Source organism: Saccopteryx bilineata, chromosome 1, assembly GCF_036850765.1.
Source record: "Saccopteryx bilineata isolate mSacBil1 chromosome 1, mSacBil1_pri_phased_curated, whole genome shotgun sequence".
Classification (NCBI taxonomy): domain Eukaryota; kingdom Metazoa; phylum Chordata; class Mammalia; order Chiroptera; family Emballonuridae; genus Saccopteryx; species Saccopteryx bilineata.
The window spans coordinates 209,139,317-209,159,480 of record NC_089490.1 but is presented as its reverse complement, the minus strand read 5'-3'; the positions used below and the strand labels follow the sequence as shown (position 1 = coordinate 209,159,480).

Genomic DNA, 20,164 nt, shown 5'->3' with positions numbered 1-20,164 from the left:
GAGGTGATAAGCCCCTGAAGGTTTTTGAAGAGAAAGGATGGGGGTATTGCAGGGAGAGTCCGTGGGGATGAGTAAACTTGGTTTAAGAGGTGGGTAATTATTGGTTGAAGGCCTTAGAAACAGATACAGGTGCACGTTAAACAAAGACTTCACAGCCTGACCAGGCGGTGGCGCAGTGCATAGAGCGTCGGACTGGGATGCGAAGGACCCAGGTTCGAGACCCCGAGGTCGCCAGCTTGAGCGCAGGCTCATCTGGTTTGAGCAAAGTTCACTAGCTTGGACCCAAGGTCACTGGCTCGAGCAAGGGGTTACTCGGTCTGCTGTAGCCCCACGGTCAAGGCACATATGAAAAAAAAACAAAAACAAAAAACAAAAAAAACCAAAGACTTCACATTCAAGTTATAAATTAAGAAAGTTAAATGAGCGTACTTTACTTGTTTCAGTTCAAATTATACTAGAGATATTTTCTGACAAACAGACAAAACAGATTACTCACTCACACAGCTCAATAGATAGCTCTGCTTTTTTAAGCTTTTCAAGATGACAGAGAATTGCCAGTATAGAGGGGAGGAAGAAAGAAAGCAGATGGATGGACAGTGTGAGCAGCTGGATGGAAAAGAAGGAAGGTCAGAATCTGCAGGAGGAGGAGGAAGAGATTAAAGTACTGGTGGTGGCACTGCGTGGTCAGAGGAGTCAAAAAGATTTAGAGCTCTGAGGAGAGGGGAGAGGACGAGGGGTAGTGAAAGACACAGTCAGTCTCTGAGGAGGGGGAAGGATGGGTCGAAGAAGAAAAAGTGACAGCTGAAGCTGGTGGGGTGGGAGGATGGGTCAAAGAAGAAAAAGAGACAGAGCCATCCATCTGTAAGGAGGGAGGAGGGGTTTAAGAACACAGTGGAGAAGGGAGGGGCCCCTGGCCAGCAGGGGAGGAGAAAGAGAGACTGGTATTTGCAGGTGACTGAGAAAGATGATTCAGCAAAGAGAAGGGAGGGGGCTTTCTGGAGGGAAGAGACTCAAATGGAAGAGATTTGCAGAGGGATTAGAGAGGGTCCCAAGAAAGGGGTACCCCCAGGGGTCAGGCAGCAGGGAAAGAGAGTTGGGAGTCCACGGAGAAGGAAGGATTAGGAGCGGAGGTTTTAGGTGAGGTTTCTCTGGCCAAAAACGGCCTGCGTGTAAAACAAGCAGCACAGAAATTAAGGACAGGAGCAAAAGTAAAAGAAAGCCTGCACATAAGGAATTTCAGAAGCCTTTCCCGTCCAGTGGCAAAGATTATCTAGATCTCTCAGTATGTTGAAATCAAAGGTCCCGTTTTCAGGCCAATGGGAGTCATTGTCGAGCCCATATTGAGGCCATGCTGTGTTGCAAAGGAAAATGAGTTTCTTTGGCTTGAGGTCAGAGAGACCTAATTTAGTAAGATTTTTTAGAAGACAGCCCAACGGGGTTTGGTCAGACGGCTTTGACTCCGAAGAGCCCATTGTGGAGATAGTGATTTAGAGAGGGCGTCCCCACCTCCGATCGCAATCTCAAAGGAGAAAGCTCTCCTGGGAATGTGGAGTCATCCTACTTAGGGGTCGTCACCACCCAAGAAGGAGCTCAAAGAGAATGTGGAGAGATTTGGCTAAGTGCTTAGACTTTGGGAATGTGCTGTCTCTGGGACAGAAAAATGGCAAACCCCCCAAAATGTGAGGCTGACCAGAGAAAAGCTGTCCGACGATGGATTAGGGACTTATGGGTTGAATTAAAGCCAGCCGGGAGAAGGAAAGGAGAAACTCCTTATCTTTCTGGTCCAGCAGGGGTTCAGGACAGGGACAAATCACCGGCCAATCAACCTACGATCACACGTCCAAGCAGAATCAGGGAGTAAGCCCGGGATGAGCTGCCGCTGTCCATTGCTTCCCTGGTTGTAAGTTTAGACGGCAAAGAGTGATCGTCCGGGCAGTTAGTACCCTGTCCCGGATCTTGGCACCAAATGTTGGAATCCATGGGAGTCGGAAAAGACCAGAGTAACAGGCTTTATTGAAAGGAAGAAAGGAACCCTGCCTGGCACTTCTCCGGGGAGAAGGGCACTGGTTACAGACTAGGGGCGAATTTTATAGGGTTTGGGAGAGCCTGAGGGGATACTGAGTCAAAAGTTCTGGTATGTTCCCTTTTATGGTTTTACGCTTTAGCTTTCTGGAATTCTTCTGCCTCAGGGGCGATTATCCAGTAAGTAAGGGTAAGGTTAGGCAGTCAGGCGGAACAACCAAAGGGCAGTTGGAATTTCTGGTAAATTCATATATCTATCAGTACTTTCTTCTGTTAATTCCAGTTTCTCTATTTCAGAGTAATAGCTTTTCTAAAATATCTGCTTATCTCTGGCTTTATATTTTTATTTAGTGTTATAAAGTACCGCAACCCAGGTTCTGAAAGGCACTGTACCTCATTTCATTGAATTCACGTAGAGACACTGTTGGGCAGATAAAATATATTATGCTCACTTTGTTAAAGATGGCGTTGCCCACGTGGGAGCCTGTTCCCCAAGTGATATTAAAATGTGTGTTGGAGGCAGACTGTGGGCAGGCAAGATGCTTGTAGCTGGGGCTTGGTTTTAGGACTAAGCCTTTCCCACCCTTTTTGATGTGGGGTGGTGCAATCCCATCATGCCTCAGATAAGTGACTTTGTATTAGAGACTTCTCTATTTTGTATATTGGATTAAAGGTTTTGATTTCTGTTAATCCAAATTCGGAGGGACCCGAAATATGGAAGACAGGAGCAAGGTCCGTCTTTTACACATCAAAGCTTTATTGTCTAGTTTGGCCAAGCGGCGGGAACTCCAACAGAAATCTGACGGAGAGTGCGCCGGCCCTTTGTTCTACTTAGTTTTTATAGTTTTGTAAGTGGGAAGTACAGAAGCAAAAATTGCAATTAGGAGCCCCTTACCGCTATTGGTTATAGTCATATGTCCTTTAACATGATAGGACCACATTTAATTTGCAAACCATACATCATTTTGGAGAAAACAAAATTTACAAGCCAACACAATGGTAGAAAGGTGTCTCTTTACATATTAAAGGCATTCCTATATTATCTAGTGTTTATCTGCTATCTCTCTGTCCAGAGTCACGCACGCATTTACATAGGAGAGGTAGTTTCGGTGGGGACAAATGCCCGCAAATGACTCATTGCTATAAGAAAAGGTTTATTTTTTAGCTTTTCTTTTCCTGCACCTGGCTAGCCATTCACCCCTTTCCCCACAGGTGTGGTGGAATGTCTGGGAATCCATGTATTCACCCCTTTACATTTACAATACAATGCCAAGGGCCATCCTGGTCATGCCAATCACACAGTAAAGAGACTATTTCTCACAATTTCTCTGCACACCTTAACCCAAATTAATAAAATGTTCTCCAAGCCTCCTAAAATATTAATATTAATTCTGTAGCCTTTGGTACTTTACAACACCTGCGGGTGAAATGGCTCAGTGGCTCCTCAATTTCTACACTATAAAACAGGGCAGACCGGGAGCTTGCTCTCTCGGTTCCTGGGATCAGCATTAGAGGGGAGAGCAGAGAAAGGCCACATGGAGGAGGCCAGGAGAAGCAGCCAAGATGGCTGAGTGCTGAGTGAGAATCCAGTTTATGCAGAGTTTGTGCAGGGAGAAGGAAGGAGATGGGGAACAGAGGTGAATAAGTCTGGTGAGCTAGAAACCTTTGATTCTAGGAAACTCGGATAAGTCAGTAGCTTTGTGAGCACTGAATGTGAGTGGGTTTTGGAGCCCAGTGTGTGTTTTTACTTGCCCGCAGGGTGCAAGCTAGGATGAAAGATGATGGCCCACCAGTTTTTGGCTCCGCTGTTTCTTTACCGACTGTCCGAATCTAATGCGAACCTGCATGGGCCAGGCAGCTGTGATGGTGGCCCTGGCTACTGGCTTCACAGACACCCAGTCCAGATGAATTTTGAAGAGTTTTATTAGAGGAGGAGATTTATTAATATGCTGGCTGCACATGACTCACATCGGGCATCTGCAAGCCCAAATGGTGCAGTGCCTAAAATAGTTCAGGGGCTGTTTATATACCCTTGCTCACACAAGGGTGGGGGAGAGCATGACATCATGGTATAAGCTGGCAACATTTGTTTAGGGGATACACAGAAACATTAAAACTCTCAAGGTAACACAATCAAAGATGTTTACAAATCTTTCAGGGTTCATCTTCCCTCACTAGCCTAGAGGTATTTTACTCTCAAGATTCCAGGAAAGGGAGGAACTACAATCAATGCAAAGTGATATGTAAATTCTGCCTCTTATTGAAAGAGAAAATGTTTCTAGGTTAACCTTTATTTTAGATTTAAAACTGAATGACCCATTGTTCTTGCAAGCAGAAACTTCTACATTCCTCTCCCTCCCCTCCCCAAAGGAAGGATGGGACAGGAAGCCTGATAGAAAAGCCTGACCTTTTTCTCCCAGAATATCAATATCAATTTTCAGCTTTTTGGTACCTTACAACATTAGGATTAATGCATACTGTAAGTTAGAGGTCAAACTCAAGTTTCTATAACACAGAGGCCCTCAAACTACAATTGCCTAGATTTTTTTTTTAAAAGGCAGTTCCGTTATTTATTTATTTATTTATTTTTACAGAGACAGAGAGAGTCAGAGAGAGGGATAGACAGGGACAGACAGGAATGGAGAGATCAGAAGCATCAATTATTAGTTTTTCATTGCAAATTGCAACACCTTGGTTGTTCATTGATTGCTTTCTCATATGTGCCTTGACCGTGGGCCTTCAGCAGATCATGTAACCTCTTGAGTGAGCCAGCGACCTTTGGTCCAAGCTGGTGAGCTTTGCTCAAACCAGATGAGCCGCGCTCAAGCTGGTGACCTTGGGGTCTCGAACCTGGGTCCTCCGCATCCTAGTCCGATGCTCTATCCACTGCGCCATTGCCTGGTCAGGCTAGATTTTTTTTTTTTTTTTTTTAATCTCACATGGGCAGACGAAGTGTGAGTGGTCCCATTTGGTTGGCAACTCTGCTCTACAAGTTCATTTGAGTCCAGCCAAAGGTGGTTGTGGCATCAGTTAGTGCCATGACTGGGGGAGGCGCATGGAGAGAGGAGATGGAGGATGGAGAGAGCAAGACTTATGAGGAGTTCTAGCAGAGGATGGAGGGGAAGTGAGGAGTGTTGACAGCCACTGGTAGTAGAGGTAGGGAGACAGTCAGCAGCACCCACCAGCAGGAGGCTCGGGCTCCTGTGCCTAGCAATGAGCCTGGAAAAGGTCAGGCACAATCTTGTCCTAGAGAGACAAGGGTCAGAGCAGGACTGAGGAGCAGGGTCCAAGGTGGTGAGCCCAGATTGACCTGGAACCTCTGACCAGAGGTTTGCTCTAGACTGCAAGGACATAGCTGCAGATTGCTTCTCGCCTTGGGCTCTGTGACGGCTGAATGCTTGTCCTTTCGAAGTTCACTTGCTGAAATACTAATGCCAATGGGGTGCTGTTAGGAGGAGGAGCTTTTGGGAGGTGACCAGGTCTTGAGGGTGGAGTCCTCATGGATGAGATTAATGCTTTTATAAGAGGAGACCTTCATTCTTTCCACCACTGGGGGCACCAGGGAGAAGAGAGGCATCTGTAACCCCAGAGGAGGCTCTCAGAGACAAGTTTGGTCAGTGCTTTGATTTGGACTTCCCAGCCTCCAGAACTGGGAGAATTAAATGTCTGTTGGCTAAGCCACCTGTTGGGCAGATAAAATATATTATGCTTACTTTGTTAAAGATGGTGCTGCCCGGCCTGACCTGTGGTGGCGCAGTGGATAAAGCGTTGACCTGGAATGCTGAGGCCGCCAGTTCGAAGCCCTGGGCTTGCCTGGTCCAGGCACATATGGGAGTTGATGCTTCTAGCTCCTCCCCCCTTCTCTCTCTCTGTCTCTCTCTCCTCTCTCTCCCTCTCTCTCTGTCTCTCTCTCCTCTCTAAAAATGAATATATAAAAAAAAAAAAAAAAAAAAAAAGATGGTGCTGCCCACATGGAAGCCCTTCACCCAGGTGATATTAATGTGTGTTGGGGGCGGGCTGTGGGCAGGCGCTTGGTTTTAGGACTAAGCCTTTCCCACCCTTTTTGATGTGGGGTGGTACAATCCCATCATGACTCAGATAAGTTATTTTGTATTAGAGACTTCCCTATTTTGTATATTGGATTAAAGGTTTTGATTACTACACCATAAAATGGGGACAGACCTTGGTTCCTGAGATTAGCATTAGAGCAGAGAGAGCAGAGAAAGGCCATGTGAAGGAGGCCAGGAGAAGCAGCCAAGATGGTGGAGTGTTGAAGGAAAAGCCAGTTTGTGCAGAGTTTGTGCAGGGAGAAGGAAGGAGATGGGGAACAGAGGAATAAGTCTGGTGAGCTAGAAACCTTTGATTCTAGGAAATTCGCGTAAGTCAGTAGCTTTGTGAGCACTGAATGTGAGTGGGTTTTGGAGCCCAGTGTGTGTTATACTTGCCCGCTGGGTGCAAGCTAGGATTAAAGATGATGGCCCACCAGTTTTTGGCTCCGTTGTTTCTTTACCGACTGTCCAAATCCAATGCAAACCTGCATGGGCCGGGCTGCTGTGATGGTGGCTGTGGACACTGGCTTTACACCACCGGTGTGTGGTATTTTTGTTATAGCAGCCTGAACGAACCAAGACAGGCTCAGATTGATTTGGGGAAACCTGGAAGGGACCCACCTCATGTGTGGGGTTCAGTGAGTTCAGCTGTGGGAGGGGGGTGAGGGTTCCTTAAATAACAGGCTGTTGTTACTGCTGCTGTAGATGGACTCATTTCAACGTTTGGGAACAGGGAGTATTTTTTTTTCTATCTAAAGATATTTTATATTGAACAGATTAAGACTAATGAGCAAATGATTAAAATCCATTTTAAGGGCATGCACATTGAATAGTAGAACCTGAAAAATAAATTTTAAAAAATAAGCCAGAGCAAGAAAACTGGGCATGTTTATATGTACTTTATTAAGAACAAAACAGTATTTTACATAGATGGAAAAAGAAAAATGCAAAATGAAAACTAACTGAGCAAAATACTTTCTAGGACATGAAATATAAGTGAGAATGTTACAGGAACAAAGTGGGACAGCTTACCACGAGAAATGGGAAGAAATGCTGAAAGTTAGTAGGTAAAATGAGAAAACCAAAGCAAAGTCCAAGTACGACTGCCCTGAGGTCCTTGCTAATCCTCCATGTATTTTCTTGGTTTTGGGAACAAGTAGGTTGTCTTTCAAAATGTCTGACCTCTTTCAGGATTCTTCCCAGGGCTGTGCTGGGCCTTCCCCCATCCAGTCCCTTTCCTGGATCTCCCAAGGTTTTCTGCTCTGAGATGTCTGTGAAGCTAATGTCCAGACCTAATCAGGCTCAGCTAGTTTACTTCCTTAGTCCTTTTCTTCTTCTTTTCTCCTTCTTCTTTTATCTAGCTGAGAGGAGGCAAGATAGAGAGACAGACTCTTGCATATGCCCAGCCTAGGATCCCCTCAGCAACCCCCGTCTGGGGCCAATGCTATGTTCATCTGTGGCCATGCTCACAACTGGGTTATTTTTAGTGTGGAGGCTCCACAGAGCCATCTTCAGCACCTGGGACTGATGCACTTGAATCAATTGAGCCATAGCTATGGGAGAAGAAGAGAGAAAGAGAGATAGAGAGGAGGAGGGGAAGAGTGGAGAAACAGATGGTTGCTTCTGTGTGCCCTGATTGGGAATTGAATGTGGGGCATCCACATAGCGGGCTGATACTCTACCATTGAGCCAACCAGCCATGGCTGACTTGTTTTTTTTAAGTGAGAGGAGGAGCGATAGAAAGACAGACTCCCACGTGTTCCCTGACCAGATCCACCCAGCAACCCCCATCTGGGGCTGATGATTGAATCAATTGAGCTATCCTCAGTGCCCAAGGCAGACGCTTGAACTAACAGAGACACTGGCTGCAGGAGGAGAAGAGAAAGAGAAGGAGGAAAGGAAGGGGAAGAGAAGCAGATGGTTGCTTCTCATGTGTGCCCTGACCTGGGATTGAACCGGGATGTCCAAATGCTGGGTCAATGTTCTATCCATTGAGCAAACTGGCCAGGGCAGAAGACTTTTTTTTAATCCATAAAAAGACATTGACGTTGGGTGGTGAAGGTGGGAGAGTGTCTGAATCAATTCAGGCTGCCATAATAAATCCCATAATTTGAGTGACTTACACTGTAGACATTTATTTCTAACAGTTCTGGAGGTGGGAATTCCAAGATCCTGGTGTTCACATGGTAGGTTTCATCCTGGGGCCTTTTCTTTTGTCTGGTGTGCAGCTGCCATCTTGCTGTGTGCTCACGTGACCATTTTTCTTCCTCTTCTTATGAGGCCACTAATGCCATCATGGCCCCAACTTCATGACATCTAAACCTAATTATCTCCCAAAAGAGGCTTCACCTCCAAATAACATCACATGGGGTGGGGGTAGGGCTTCAATATGTGAATTCTGGGGGGGGGGGATACAAACTTTCAGTCCCTAACAGGGAGGGAGCAGAGAGGATAATTAGATTGTGGATCTGACTTGTGATACAATAGAATTAGGCAAACCAGGAGAAAAACCTGCCCTGAGGGCATGTGACAGCCAAAGTGACCTGTGTGGTCACTGAAGCCTTCGGTGTTGGAAGTGTCTCTGGGCAGCCCACAGCTGCTCAGGAACACCTCTCTCAGTGGAGAAGGTGATGATTAGCCAGCTTGTAGTCACGCAGGGCCAGCCCTCTCTGTGATGTCAGGGGCTCTCTGCTCATCAGAATAGCTAATTAATTTTCACCTCTATCATTTATGTGCAGTTCAGTCCTGACCTTCAACATCAGAATACTCATTATAGTTTGGGGAAGTCTCATCATTTTTATATCAATTTAGGGAAACTGGTAAGATGAGAAACTTTAAGGTCTTAAAAAACATATTTCCCCTAAGAATCCAGATTGAGGGAGGGCATGAATTGGATTTCAATTCTGAGCACATAGCGATCCTGTCTCCTTCTCAAGAGCTCACTTGGCATTCCCAGAGCTAACAGGATCCTGAGGGTTGGCTGGAAACCAGGAATGAATCTCCCGGGGCTGCCAGAGCCTTTTTTAGTTCTTGTTAGTCTGGATTCTTAAATTTACCATGCTGGGATGGGGGAGGGGGTACATAAAACAGTGATAAAGAGCGCAGGTGTGCGGTCCTCAGACCTGCCTCACCGTGCAGAGCCCTGTAATCTCCGTCAAATTACTTCACATCTCTAAGCCTTGTTTCCTTTTCTCTAAAATGGTATTATGTGAAGACGAAAAGAAACAATAAATATAAGGTGCCTGGAGCACAATGAATGCTCAGTAAGGGAGCCTTTATTATCAGCCTCATCATTACCCTCATTCTTTTTTTAAAAATTTAATTTAATTTAATTTTTTTATTAATTTTAATGCAGTGACGTTGATAAATCAGGGTACATATGTTCCGAGAAAACATCTCCAGATTATTTTGACATTTGATTATTTTGCATACCCATCACCCAAAGGGGGGGGTGAGGAATGAGAGAGAAGGGGTGGGGGGGGGAGGGGCACAAAGAAAACCAGATAGAAGGTGACAGAGGACAATTACCCTCATTCTTGAAGTCACTGCTGGCCACTTGGAGTTCATGCAGGGTGTGCTGCTTGCAGTCAGCACCCGGGATCTACTGGTGTTTATTTCTAGTTCAGGTGCACATCAGAACAGCAGGATTTTAGAACACATGTAATAAAGATGTAAATAAGATGGAAATTTTCTAAAATTTTGTTTTTTTAAGTTCTGAAATGAAATAAGGAGAAATGCTATTAAACCTTCCTTGTGGATTTTGAAACTGAAACTCTGAGTTGACGAGGAATGCATTAAATTTTCCTCTTAATCCCAATTTTATAATGACCTAATGACAATTGCAGAGGCATTAAGTCTTTATCAGGGGTTGGGAATCTTTTTGGCTAAGAGAGCCATGAACGCCACATATTTTAAAATGTAATTCCATGAGAGCCATACAACGATCCGTGTACGTTATGCATTATCCAATAAAAATTTGGTGTTGTCCTGGAGGACAGCTGTGATTGGCTCCAGCCACCCGCAACCATGAACATGAGCGGTAGGAAATGAATGGATTGTAATACATGAGAATGTTTTATATTTTTAACGTTATTTTTTTATTAGAGATTTGTCTGCGAGCCAGATGCAGCCATCAAAAGAGCCACATCTGGCTCCCGAGCCATAGGTTCCTGACCCTTACTTTAACTGATGTGACTGTAATGTCCAGAAGCTGGGTTACAATGGTGACACTGAGTATTTGAGCTCGCTTTCTGCAGAATCCTTGCAGAACAGTTTTCTAATGCTCATATGCATCACCGGCCAGACAGGCTAGTTTAGCAAGTTGTAAGTATTTCTAGAGTCCTAATAAGTGAACAGTGGGCTGTGTTGGCCCGTTCTGAATTAGATAACTGTAGAAAAACTCTAATAATAAGAAAAAAAGACTTTTTCCCTAACTTGCAGGGTATAAAATTGGTGATCAGAAAAAAAAATTCTTAAAGTTGGACTAAAATATGGAAATATTATCCACTAAACTATTTTATATTATGATTAATAAAGTATTAAAATAGAGTATTGTGGGGAACACAACATTTATTGAATATAAGTATTTCAATAAACCAATATTAAGATGACAAATTTCAGTAGCAAAAAGCAAAGCAAACTAACATATGGAATATGTATTTACATAAAAGGAAACATTTTAATAAACATTACAAAACCAACAGATATCAAGTATTGGATCTGTATTAAAATTCTAAATAATTTACATATTTTTTTCTATTTTATGAACTATAGTTTTGAGGCTGTGAAAACATGGACTTGCTAACCCTTTTTTTAAAAAATTCATTTTAGAGAGGAGAGTGAGAGAGAGGGGTGGGAGGAGCAGGAAGCATCAACTCTCATGTGCCTTGACCAGACAAGTGCAGGGTTTCAAACTGGTGACCTCAGCGTTCCAGGTCGACGCTTTATCCACTGCTCCACCACAGGTCAAGGTTGCTAACCCTTTATAGCTTAATTCTACAAAAGGAATTAGACATTGAATATATAAATAAGGTATATCTAAATTATATTTTCTTACTTAAAATTATATTAAAGCCCTGACCGGTTGGCTCAGTGGTAGAGCATCGGCCTGGCGTGCAGGAGTCCCAGATTCGATTCCTGGCCAGGGCACACAGGAGAAGCACCTATCTGCTTCTCCACCCCTCCCCCTCTCCTTCCTCTCTGTCTCTCTCTTCTTCTCCGGCAGCCAAAGGCTCCACTGGAGCAAGGTTGGCCCAGGTGTTGAGGATGGCTCTATGGCCTCTGCCTCAGGCACTAGAATGGCTCTGGTTGTAGCAGAGCAACGTCCCAGATGGGCAGAGCATCGCCCCCTGGTGGGCATGCCAGGTGGATCCCTGTTGGGCGCATGCGGGAGTCTGTCTGACTGCCTCCCCGTTTCCAACTTCAGAAAGATACAAAAAAAATTATATTAAAATTGAGATCAGTTCTCAGCCTATCATTCTATGATCTTTTCAGTCAAAAAAATACAAAATTTTTTCCATTGATTTGAGAGAGAGAAAGAGAGAGGAAGATAAAGAGAGGAAGATAAAGAGAGAGAGAGCCTGACCTGTGGTGGTGCAGTGGATAAAGCATCGACCTGGAAATGCTGAGGTCGCCGGTTCGAAACCCTGGGCTTGCCTGGTCAAGGCACATATGGGAGTTGATGCTTCCAGCTCCTCCCCCTTTTCTCTCTCTGTCTCCCCTCTCTCTCTCTCTCTCTCCTCTCTAAAATGAATAAATAAAAAATTAAAAAAAAAAAAAAGAGAGAGAGAGGAAGGTAGAGAGAGAGAGAAACATCAACTCATTGTTCCACTTAGTTGTCCCATTTAATTGTGTACTCATTACTCTATCCACGGAGCCACTGGCCAGGGCAAACAATTCTGTAATTGTTCACCAGAAGAAGAAACTAAGAAATCATATAGAAACTAAAACAACCCAAATAATAAAATTTAAAAAAATACTGTAAGTAAAACATTCCCATAGCTTGTAGTAGCTTTAGTAGTTTTCTTGTAAATATTTTTCAACTTTTATAATTATAAAAAATATAAAAAATATCAGAGTACCAAAAATAATATTACATCCATATATACTGCTCACAAAATTAGGGCATATTTTGAAATAAATATGAAGCGATAAACTATCCCCTAATTTTTGTGAGCAGTATCACCATTAAACTACTTGCTATATTTGCTTCAGTTCTTCTTTTGTTAGATATGACAAGGGTCTCAAGGTCTGGGTGGTTCTTACCAAATGCTATTCTTGATAAATGTTAAAAATGCAGCAGAGTATTTTCCAGATGAAGCTGTAAGCAGGAAGAACTGAACAGAAACTCAGCCTGATTGATATAATCAACATGCAATTGATAAACAGTATATAAACAGTATATATATATATAAACAGTGGTTAAGCCTCCTTTCAAGAGCTTTGGATGGGAGTCCCCCCACTCCCCTTAATTTGCTATAAGTAAATGAAACTGCCTTGTGACAGGTGGACCCCTCCAGTTCAGTAACACTTTCAGAAACAAATATTATGTAACATTCTCAAACATTGTTTTATACTTTTAGCACAGATTAGAGATGTAGATACCTCAAAGTATACTATTTTTTGTGTTTTAAAATACATGTAAATGGTGTATTTTATAAATTTCCTTTGCTCTATTTGCCATCAAAGACTGTATATGGGGAATGATAATCATTGAATACCTAGGCCAGGCCCTGGTCAGTTGGCTAAGTGGATAGAGCCTTGGCCTGTCGCCCAACATAGGGACCTTCTGTCAGGGTACACAAGAGAAGCGACCATCTGCTTCTCTCCCCCTTCCTCTACCCCTTTTCTCCCTCTGCCCCTCCCACAGCCAGGGGCTCCTCCAGTGTAGGCTCTGAGTGCTGAGGATAGCTGGTGGATTTGAGTATCTGCCCCAGAGGGGTGCTGGGGGTGGATCCCAGTGGGGCACATGCTGGAGTCTGTCTCACTATCTGCCCTCCTCTCATTAACAACAACAACAAAAAGAATACCTAGACCATTTAGCAGTTAATCACTAGCATTGAGAGAATTAAAGAAATAACAAATATAACTTTTGTTAGAAAAGTTTACAGATTAGTTAAAATGCCAAAATGAAAAGCTGGTAAGTTCAAGTTCTATAATATTTTACCTACCATATGGGTAGAATGGAGTAATTCTCACACAGAATGTGTGTTTTATTAATTAAGAAACTGTTTATAAATAGCTGTGCATAAAATACTTAAAAAGGTCAATTTGATATGTCCTAAGTTTGGAAGATCAAATTAACATAAATTCACTGGGGAACAAAATTTTTGTTGCATCCACAAAAACACTTGTTCTTACCTAACTCGAGTGTGCTGATCTCAAATATGACATTAGTTTTTCTCTGTAAGCTACAGTTTTTTTTGCAATTCAAGATTTTAGGTTTTCATCTTATTGTAAAACTTTCAACATTTAGTTTAACATAATGAAGTAGAATGTCTTCTTGGGTATTATCTTTGTGAAAATATAATAATTTATATAATGCAGTAAATACACTAATACACTAAAAGATATGATTGCATCAGAATTTGTCTACAATTTCTAAATAGAACATATTAAAACCACCTATTTTAATCATAAAATTTGTGCAAAACTTATTTAAATTCTATTCAGGCAAAAATTTGCATTTGTAGCTCTTGCATTTGTGTACGTGTGGAGGACAATCTCGTTTGATGCTCCAGCAGTAGTCTGCTCATCACTAACAGCAGCAAGATTTTCGGGAAACTTATCAAGATGACTATTCAGGAAGTGAATCTTAACGCTCATGTTACATCCACTGTCGCGGAAAGCCAACAGCATCCTTTGAACCAGAAGTTCATAGTTTTCTGCTTTTTTGTTGCCAAGGAAGTTCTTTGTAACTGCCACAAAAGACTGCCATGCTGCTTTCTCCTCCTTATTCATCTTCCTGGCAAATTCTTCATCACGTATGAGGTTTCAAATTTGAGGTCCATTGAACACACCTGCTTTTATCTTCTCAAAAGACAAGGCAGGAAAAGCAGAAATAATATGTTCAAAGCATTCACTTTCTCTATTCAAAGCCTGAACAAACTGCTTCATTTTAAGCCAAGTTTGATGTGAAGTAGGGGAAAAATGATCCTGTCTCAATTAACTACAGGTCATTCACAATATTTTGCATCTCGACTTCTAGAGCTTCATGTTTTGGCCACTCCTTCTGTGTCCAGTGTTTCTCCCGAGCTCGGCTATCTCACAAACACAGAAAGCAAGGATACTTTGTGAAACCTCTGTTGTCCTAGCAGGAAATTTACCATTTTAAGATCCACACAAATGATCCAGTTATGCTCCTCATACTTCAGAAAGTCGAGGACAATTTTTATGTAATTCTTACTAAGTCATTCAATTCGAGTTGGCTAAACTGCTGAGGGGTTAATAATTGCTTGGCATCAGAAGAAGACCCTTCAGATTCTACAACCATTTCCTCATGCGTCTTATCAAAATACAGTTGATCACCATGTTCACTTTCTTTATCCTTAGAAGAAATAAAACCATTGAAAACTGGAACTGGGAGTGTCTTAGAGTGTGGGATAGGTCGTATTGCTGAAGGAATATTAGGATATGCGATCATATGCCGTTTTTTCTTGCCAATGCCCTTTGTATGGATCAGACAGAAATAATAGTCACTGCTATGGTCCTTAGGTTCACGTCAAACCATGGGAATACCAAAAGGCATTCCTTTGCATCTTCCTTTCGTCCAGTCACGAAGCATTTCCTCACAATTATGACACACAATATGAGGAGCCCAATTCTTGTCTTGATCGCCAAGGGGAACTTGAAAATAGGCAATATATGCACGTGTAACAAATGATGAAATATTGTGCCTTTGACGTTGAAGTGTGTAACAGCCACATATATAACAGAAGGTGTCAGGACTATTCTTACATTTATGCCCACTCGAAGAAGCCATGATTCAATCTTAAAACAAAATAAGAGGGCGTTTTTTTTTTTTTTTTGTATTTTTCTGAAGCTGGAAACGGGGAGAGACAGTCAGACAGACTCCCGCATGCGCCCGACCAGGATCCACCCGGCATGCCCACCAGGGGCGACGCTCTGCCCACCAGGGTGCGATGCTCTGCCCCTCTGGGGCGTTGCTCTGCCACGACCAGAGCCACTCTAGCGCCTGGGGTAGAGGCCAAGGAGCCATCCCCAGCACCCGGGCCATCTTTGCTCCAATGGAGCCTTGGCTGTGGGAGGGGAAGAGAAAGACAGAGAGGAAGGAGGGGGGGTGGAGAAGCAAATGGGCGCTTCTCCTATGTGCCCTGGCCGGGAATCGAACCTGGCTCCCCCGCACGCCAGGCCGACGCTCTACCGCTGAGCCAACCAGCCAGGGCCAAGAGGGCGTTTTTATCAGATAATTTTTTTTTATAGGGACAGAGAGTCAGAGAGAGGGATAGATAGGGGCAGAAGACAGGAATGGAGAGAGATGAGAAGCATCAATCATCAGTTTTTCATTGCAAGACCTTAGTTGTTCATTGATTGCTTTCTCATATGTGCCTTGACCATGGGTCTTCAGCAGACCCCGTAACCCCTTGCTTGAGCCAGTGACCATGGGTCCAAGCTTGTGAGCTTTGCTTAAACCAGATGAGCCCGTGCTCAAGCTGGTGACCTTGGTGTCTCGAATCTGGGTCCTCTGCATCCCAGTCCGACGACGCTCTATCCACTGCACTACCACCTGGTCAGGCCAGATAATAATTTTTTACATTTAAAAAACAACTACAATTATGTAAAAGTGATGTTTGTAAAACATTAATTGCCTTGTGGTTGTATTCAATCCTAGAGTCGTTGCCCTTTAACTCATGCACCAAAAAACAGATTTCAGATTTGGAATCAGCGATGCAGAAATATATAGAAACAGTTCTAAAACCTCATGCAATGAAAAAAAATTGTTACTCTGTGTTATGAGTCAATTCAGAAAATAGCCACTGTTTGTGGAGGCCTTAGTCTTTGGTGAGGTTTCCACTGCCCCTCAGAGGTGCCCAGGAGTAATGTAGAGCCAGGAGCCACAGCCAGGGCCACTATCACAGCAGCCCGGCTCATGCAGGTTCGCATTGGATTCGGACAGTCGGTAAAGAAACAGCGGAGCCAAAAACTGGTGGGCCATAGTCTTTAATTCTAGCTTGCACCCGGTGGGCAAGTAAAAATACACACTGGGCTCCAAAACCCAGTCACATTCAGTGCTCACAAAGCCACTGACTTATCCGAGTTTCTTAGAATCAAAGGTTTCTAGCTCACCAGACTTATTCACCTCTGTTCCCCATCTCCTTCCTTATCTTAGATACAAACTTTACACAAACTGGCATCTCACTGAGCACTCCACCATCTTGGCTGCTTCTCCTGGCCTCCTCCACGTGGCCTTTCTCTGCTCTCCTCTGCTCTCTCTTCTAATGATAATCTCAGGAACCAAGAGCGCCAACTCTCATGCTAATCTCAGGAACCAAGAGCGCCCCAGCTCCCGCTAGGCCCCCATTTTATAGTATAGCTTCACAACCTTTAATCCAATATACAAAATAGGGAAGTCTCCAATACAAAGTCACTTCTCTGAGGCATGATTGGATTGTACCGCCCCACATCAAAAAGGGTGGGAAAGGCTTAATCCCAAAACCAAGCCCCAGGCTACAAGGATTCTCAACACACATTAATATCACCTGGGCCACGGCCTCCATCCTTAACAAAGTGAGCATAATACATTTTATCTGCCCAACAAGTAACAAGTCACAATACAATGTTTTAGAACGGACTAGTCATGGATTAACACAATGCATGGTTCAAGTACTTAGGTAAAATGCTCAGTAGGGGATAGAGAACATCACTAGTCTTATCAGGAGGGATAGTATATTTACAGACATGTTCTTCACGGTGATCATTCTACGGGAATGCAAACTAGCTCAGTCAGTACAAAGTTATTGAAAGCATAAAAGGCAAAAATAAACTAAGCTACATAGAAGTTATTGGTAGATTTTAGTAACTAATCAGATATCGCAAAATGTGTAGCATAGGTAAACTGACATGATTCCTTCATTTCACTACGTCTGTACTCTGGTAGGACTGTCATGGAACCTGTGCTTTGTGTATACTTATTTTTAAATACCAAATGAAACAACTGTGGACTAGGAACAAGAAATAAATGCTTTCTTGTCCAAACTGTCTTGGATGCTGCCTTGTCTTAGTCACAGCCATTTGTCAAATGAGATTTGGTGGCCATGGCATGCAGACTTGTGAGACCTCTATCTGAAATTTGTGGTGTGATGCTTGAATTTCTTCAGAAATAACTGGCTTTATAGTGAGGATAGTGAGTTCCAAAGTCTGAGTTTATAGCTCGTCAGTGATCCCCTGGTACAGGGGATAATAATCCCATACTTCATTGCAATTGCTTACAGAATTAGGGTTTGCACTGCCGCCCTGAAGTATAAACTCAGGCCGGTCTGGCACCACAGTGCAGGGCACAGGTACTCACCAGGAATTTGCTGAGTGATTTGCGAAGGTCTGTGCGCCGAGCACGTTGTATGATTAATCTGTGAAAGTATGGTACCTCGAACTACACGCTGAAGAATTTTCACGTGGTTGGGGAGCAGAAGGAATCCAAGTGGAAAATACAGTGGTGGGTAACCTTAATTTGGAGATTAGCCGCTCAGTGCACCTGGCGAAAAACGACTGTTGCGTGCACCCATAGTGCTGTGGCAGTTCCTGCCGCAGCCCCTCCGGAAGTAGTGACGCCGAATGCGGATTTGAGGGCCCAGGAGCAGGCGAACCGCCATGACTACACAGGCGCAGGTGGAGCTGCGCGCGCGCGTCCGCCGCTGCGCCCGGGCCGATACCCGGCGCGGCCAGCACGGGGCGCTGGCCCCGGCTCCAGCGGCTGGGAGAGGCTGCGGATCACCTGCCACGGAGGGGCCGGGCTTCCCGCCGCCCCCGCTCCGCCCCCGCGCGCCAATCCGCTTTCCGCTCCGCGCACTCTTTGGTTTGGGAGCCAGCTGAGTATTCGCCGCTGCGGAAGCGCCGGGTGCGGGTCTTCGCGTCCCTGTCCACGCAGCGCGGGGAAGCCCTGCCAGCCGCCGCCACCTCCGCTGCGGCGGTGCAGCAGGGCCGCCTGCGCTCTGCACCCGGCGCCCGTCCCCTCCGCCCAGCTCTAGGCAGCAGCGGCCGCAGCGGCAGCGGGAACAAAGCGAGGGGCGCCGAGTCAGCAGTGGGAGCCATGGCCGAAGCGGGCGACGGCGAGGACGAGATCCAGTTCCTGCGGACTGTAAGCGCGCTCCGCGGATTCCCCGGGGATCGGCGCCGGGTGGCCCTAGCGGTGTCTGGGCGGGGGCGCGTCCCCATCGGTGCAGGTGTGCGTGCTGGGCGAGCGAGGCAGGCTGCGTGTCCGCGCGTGTGGACAGCGGGGCACGGAGCGCGGACGGCAGGTGTGCACGGGCACGGTCCCAGGCACCGAGGACGGACTCGCGGAGTCCCCGCGCCGGGGGAGCAGGAGGGTCTGGGCGGACTGGTCGGCCGACTGGGACCTTAAGGTCCGCGGAGGAACGGGCAAGGGGGGCAGCTGTCACCGCGGGGGCAGGGGTCTCGGGCTGTCGAACTTGCCCCGCGCCCTCCTGCGCCGGGGATTCGCCCTCTTGGCGCAGCGCGTGCCCAGCCGCCGTGAGGGGGTGCAGGACATCACCTGAGGTTCCCTTCAGTCCCGGGGCCGCAAGGGGTCAGGGTCGCCTGCGCGGTCACCGCGGTCCTGGGCTGGGCCGTGGTGCTGTTGCCGCTTGCAGAACGTGGAAGGGCCGCGAACTCCGTGTGTGCGCGGAGGCGGGGCATCGCGGACGTGTCGTTCCCCAAATGATGCTTCTAGATGCCGAAAGCAGCATAGTGTGTGTGTGTGTGTGTGTGTGTGTGTGTGCGCGCGCGCGCTCAAGGGCAGATGGCTACCCGGAATTTCCACACCTGTGGCAGCCGGGAAAGGTCGGCGCCGCACTAGGACCATATTTTCTCCGTAAGCATCTCTTGGCACTGCTCCGTCCTCGCCGCTCTTCTCGCTGCAGATTCTTCCCGGGCGGGCGGAGGCACTGCTCGCCTCGGCGAGGACCCAGAGCCTCTCCCTCGGTGTTGAGAATAACCTAGTTAGCGTTTGCTTAGCCTTTCCCTCCACTCCATCCTCTTCTCCGAAGGATATTCCCCGACAGGGCTCCCTCAACCCCCTTCCAGGACCGCAGCTTCTGCTGCCACTTCTTTCCTCAACTTCCAGTTATAATCATCTCCACAATCAAGAAAGGCGTAGAGATATTCAAATTTTGAAACATTAACCATACAGTAACTTTTAGATGTGAAAAATAGTCTTGATGGATTTGGGTGCTAAGCAACTGAAAACAGTACATTTGTCCAAGAACATTGTGATTGTTTTTACTCTTCTAATTTTTCCTTTTTGGCACTCGTTTTCGTATTAAGGGGGGGAAAAGCCTTTGGAAAGGTTGGAATCTAGGGTACACATTAGGAGGCGAAGAGTTTGACCTAGTGGCTGTTATGCACCAACATATGCTATTGGAGGCCCAACTGGGGAGACCCTGTTCACTATTTATTTTATTTAGTGGAAAACCGTCTATAAGGTTTTTTTTAAAAAAAATGTTAAAAACCACATGAAAAGATGTTTCTAAAAACTACCAGATCTTTTGTTCAGGTGGCAAAATAATTATTGTGTAATTTTTAAATTCATTTTTCCCCAAGTTCCGTAGAGTTAGAATCAGCTAGAATATTTTGGAAGGCTTCAATGCACTAAAGGGCTTCCTGCAGGCTTAAATGTTAAAGCCAAGCTCAGGGAGGTGGTGTTATCAGAATACTTAATGGGCCCCAAGTTGTTTGCTTGCTGATGGGATTCTGCACATATAAAGTAATGTTCAGTCTGGGCACCTAGACAGCTGCCTGTCAGCTGCCGCAACACCTCTGATAAGTGGGTGCTGGGTTGAGATATGACAGTCCTAGGCTGGGATGTTCTTTTAATAAAGCACGGTAGGCTGTTGTGTTCATGATAAATGACCTTGAAGGAG

The 20,164-nt window shown here is 45.3% G+C and overlaps 1 protein-coding gene across 1 annotated transcript in view; it reads left to right on the top strand.

The window, feature by feature from the left end:
* The first annotated feature begins 18,144 nt into the window (after positions 1 to 18,144).
* The window catches only part of LOC136319453 (ryanodine receptor 2-like), a 209,006-nt gene continuing 206,986 nt past the window's right edge, over positions 18,145 to 20,164 (top strand). The window contains exon 1 of the mRNA XM_066252710.1: positions 18,145 to 18,384. Within this exon, the coding sequence (XP_066108807.1) occupies positions 18,337 to 18,384 (48 nt within the window). The 5' untranslated portion in view covers positions 18,145 to 18,336. The remainder of the gene's footprint in view (positions 18,385 to 20,164) is intronic.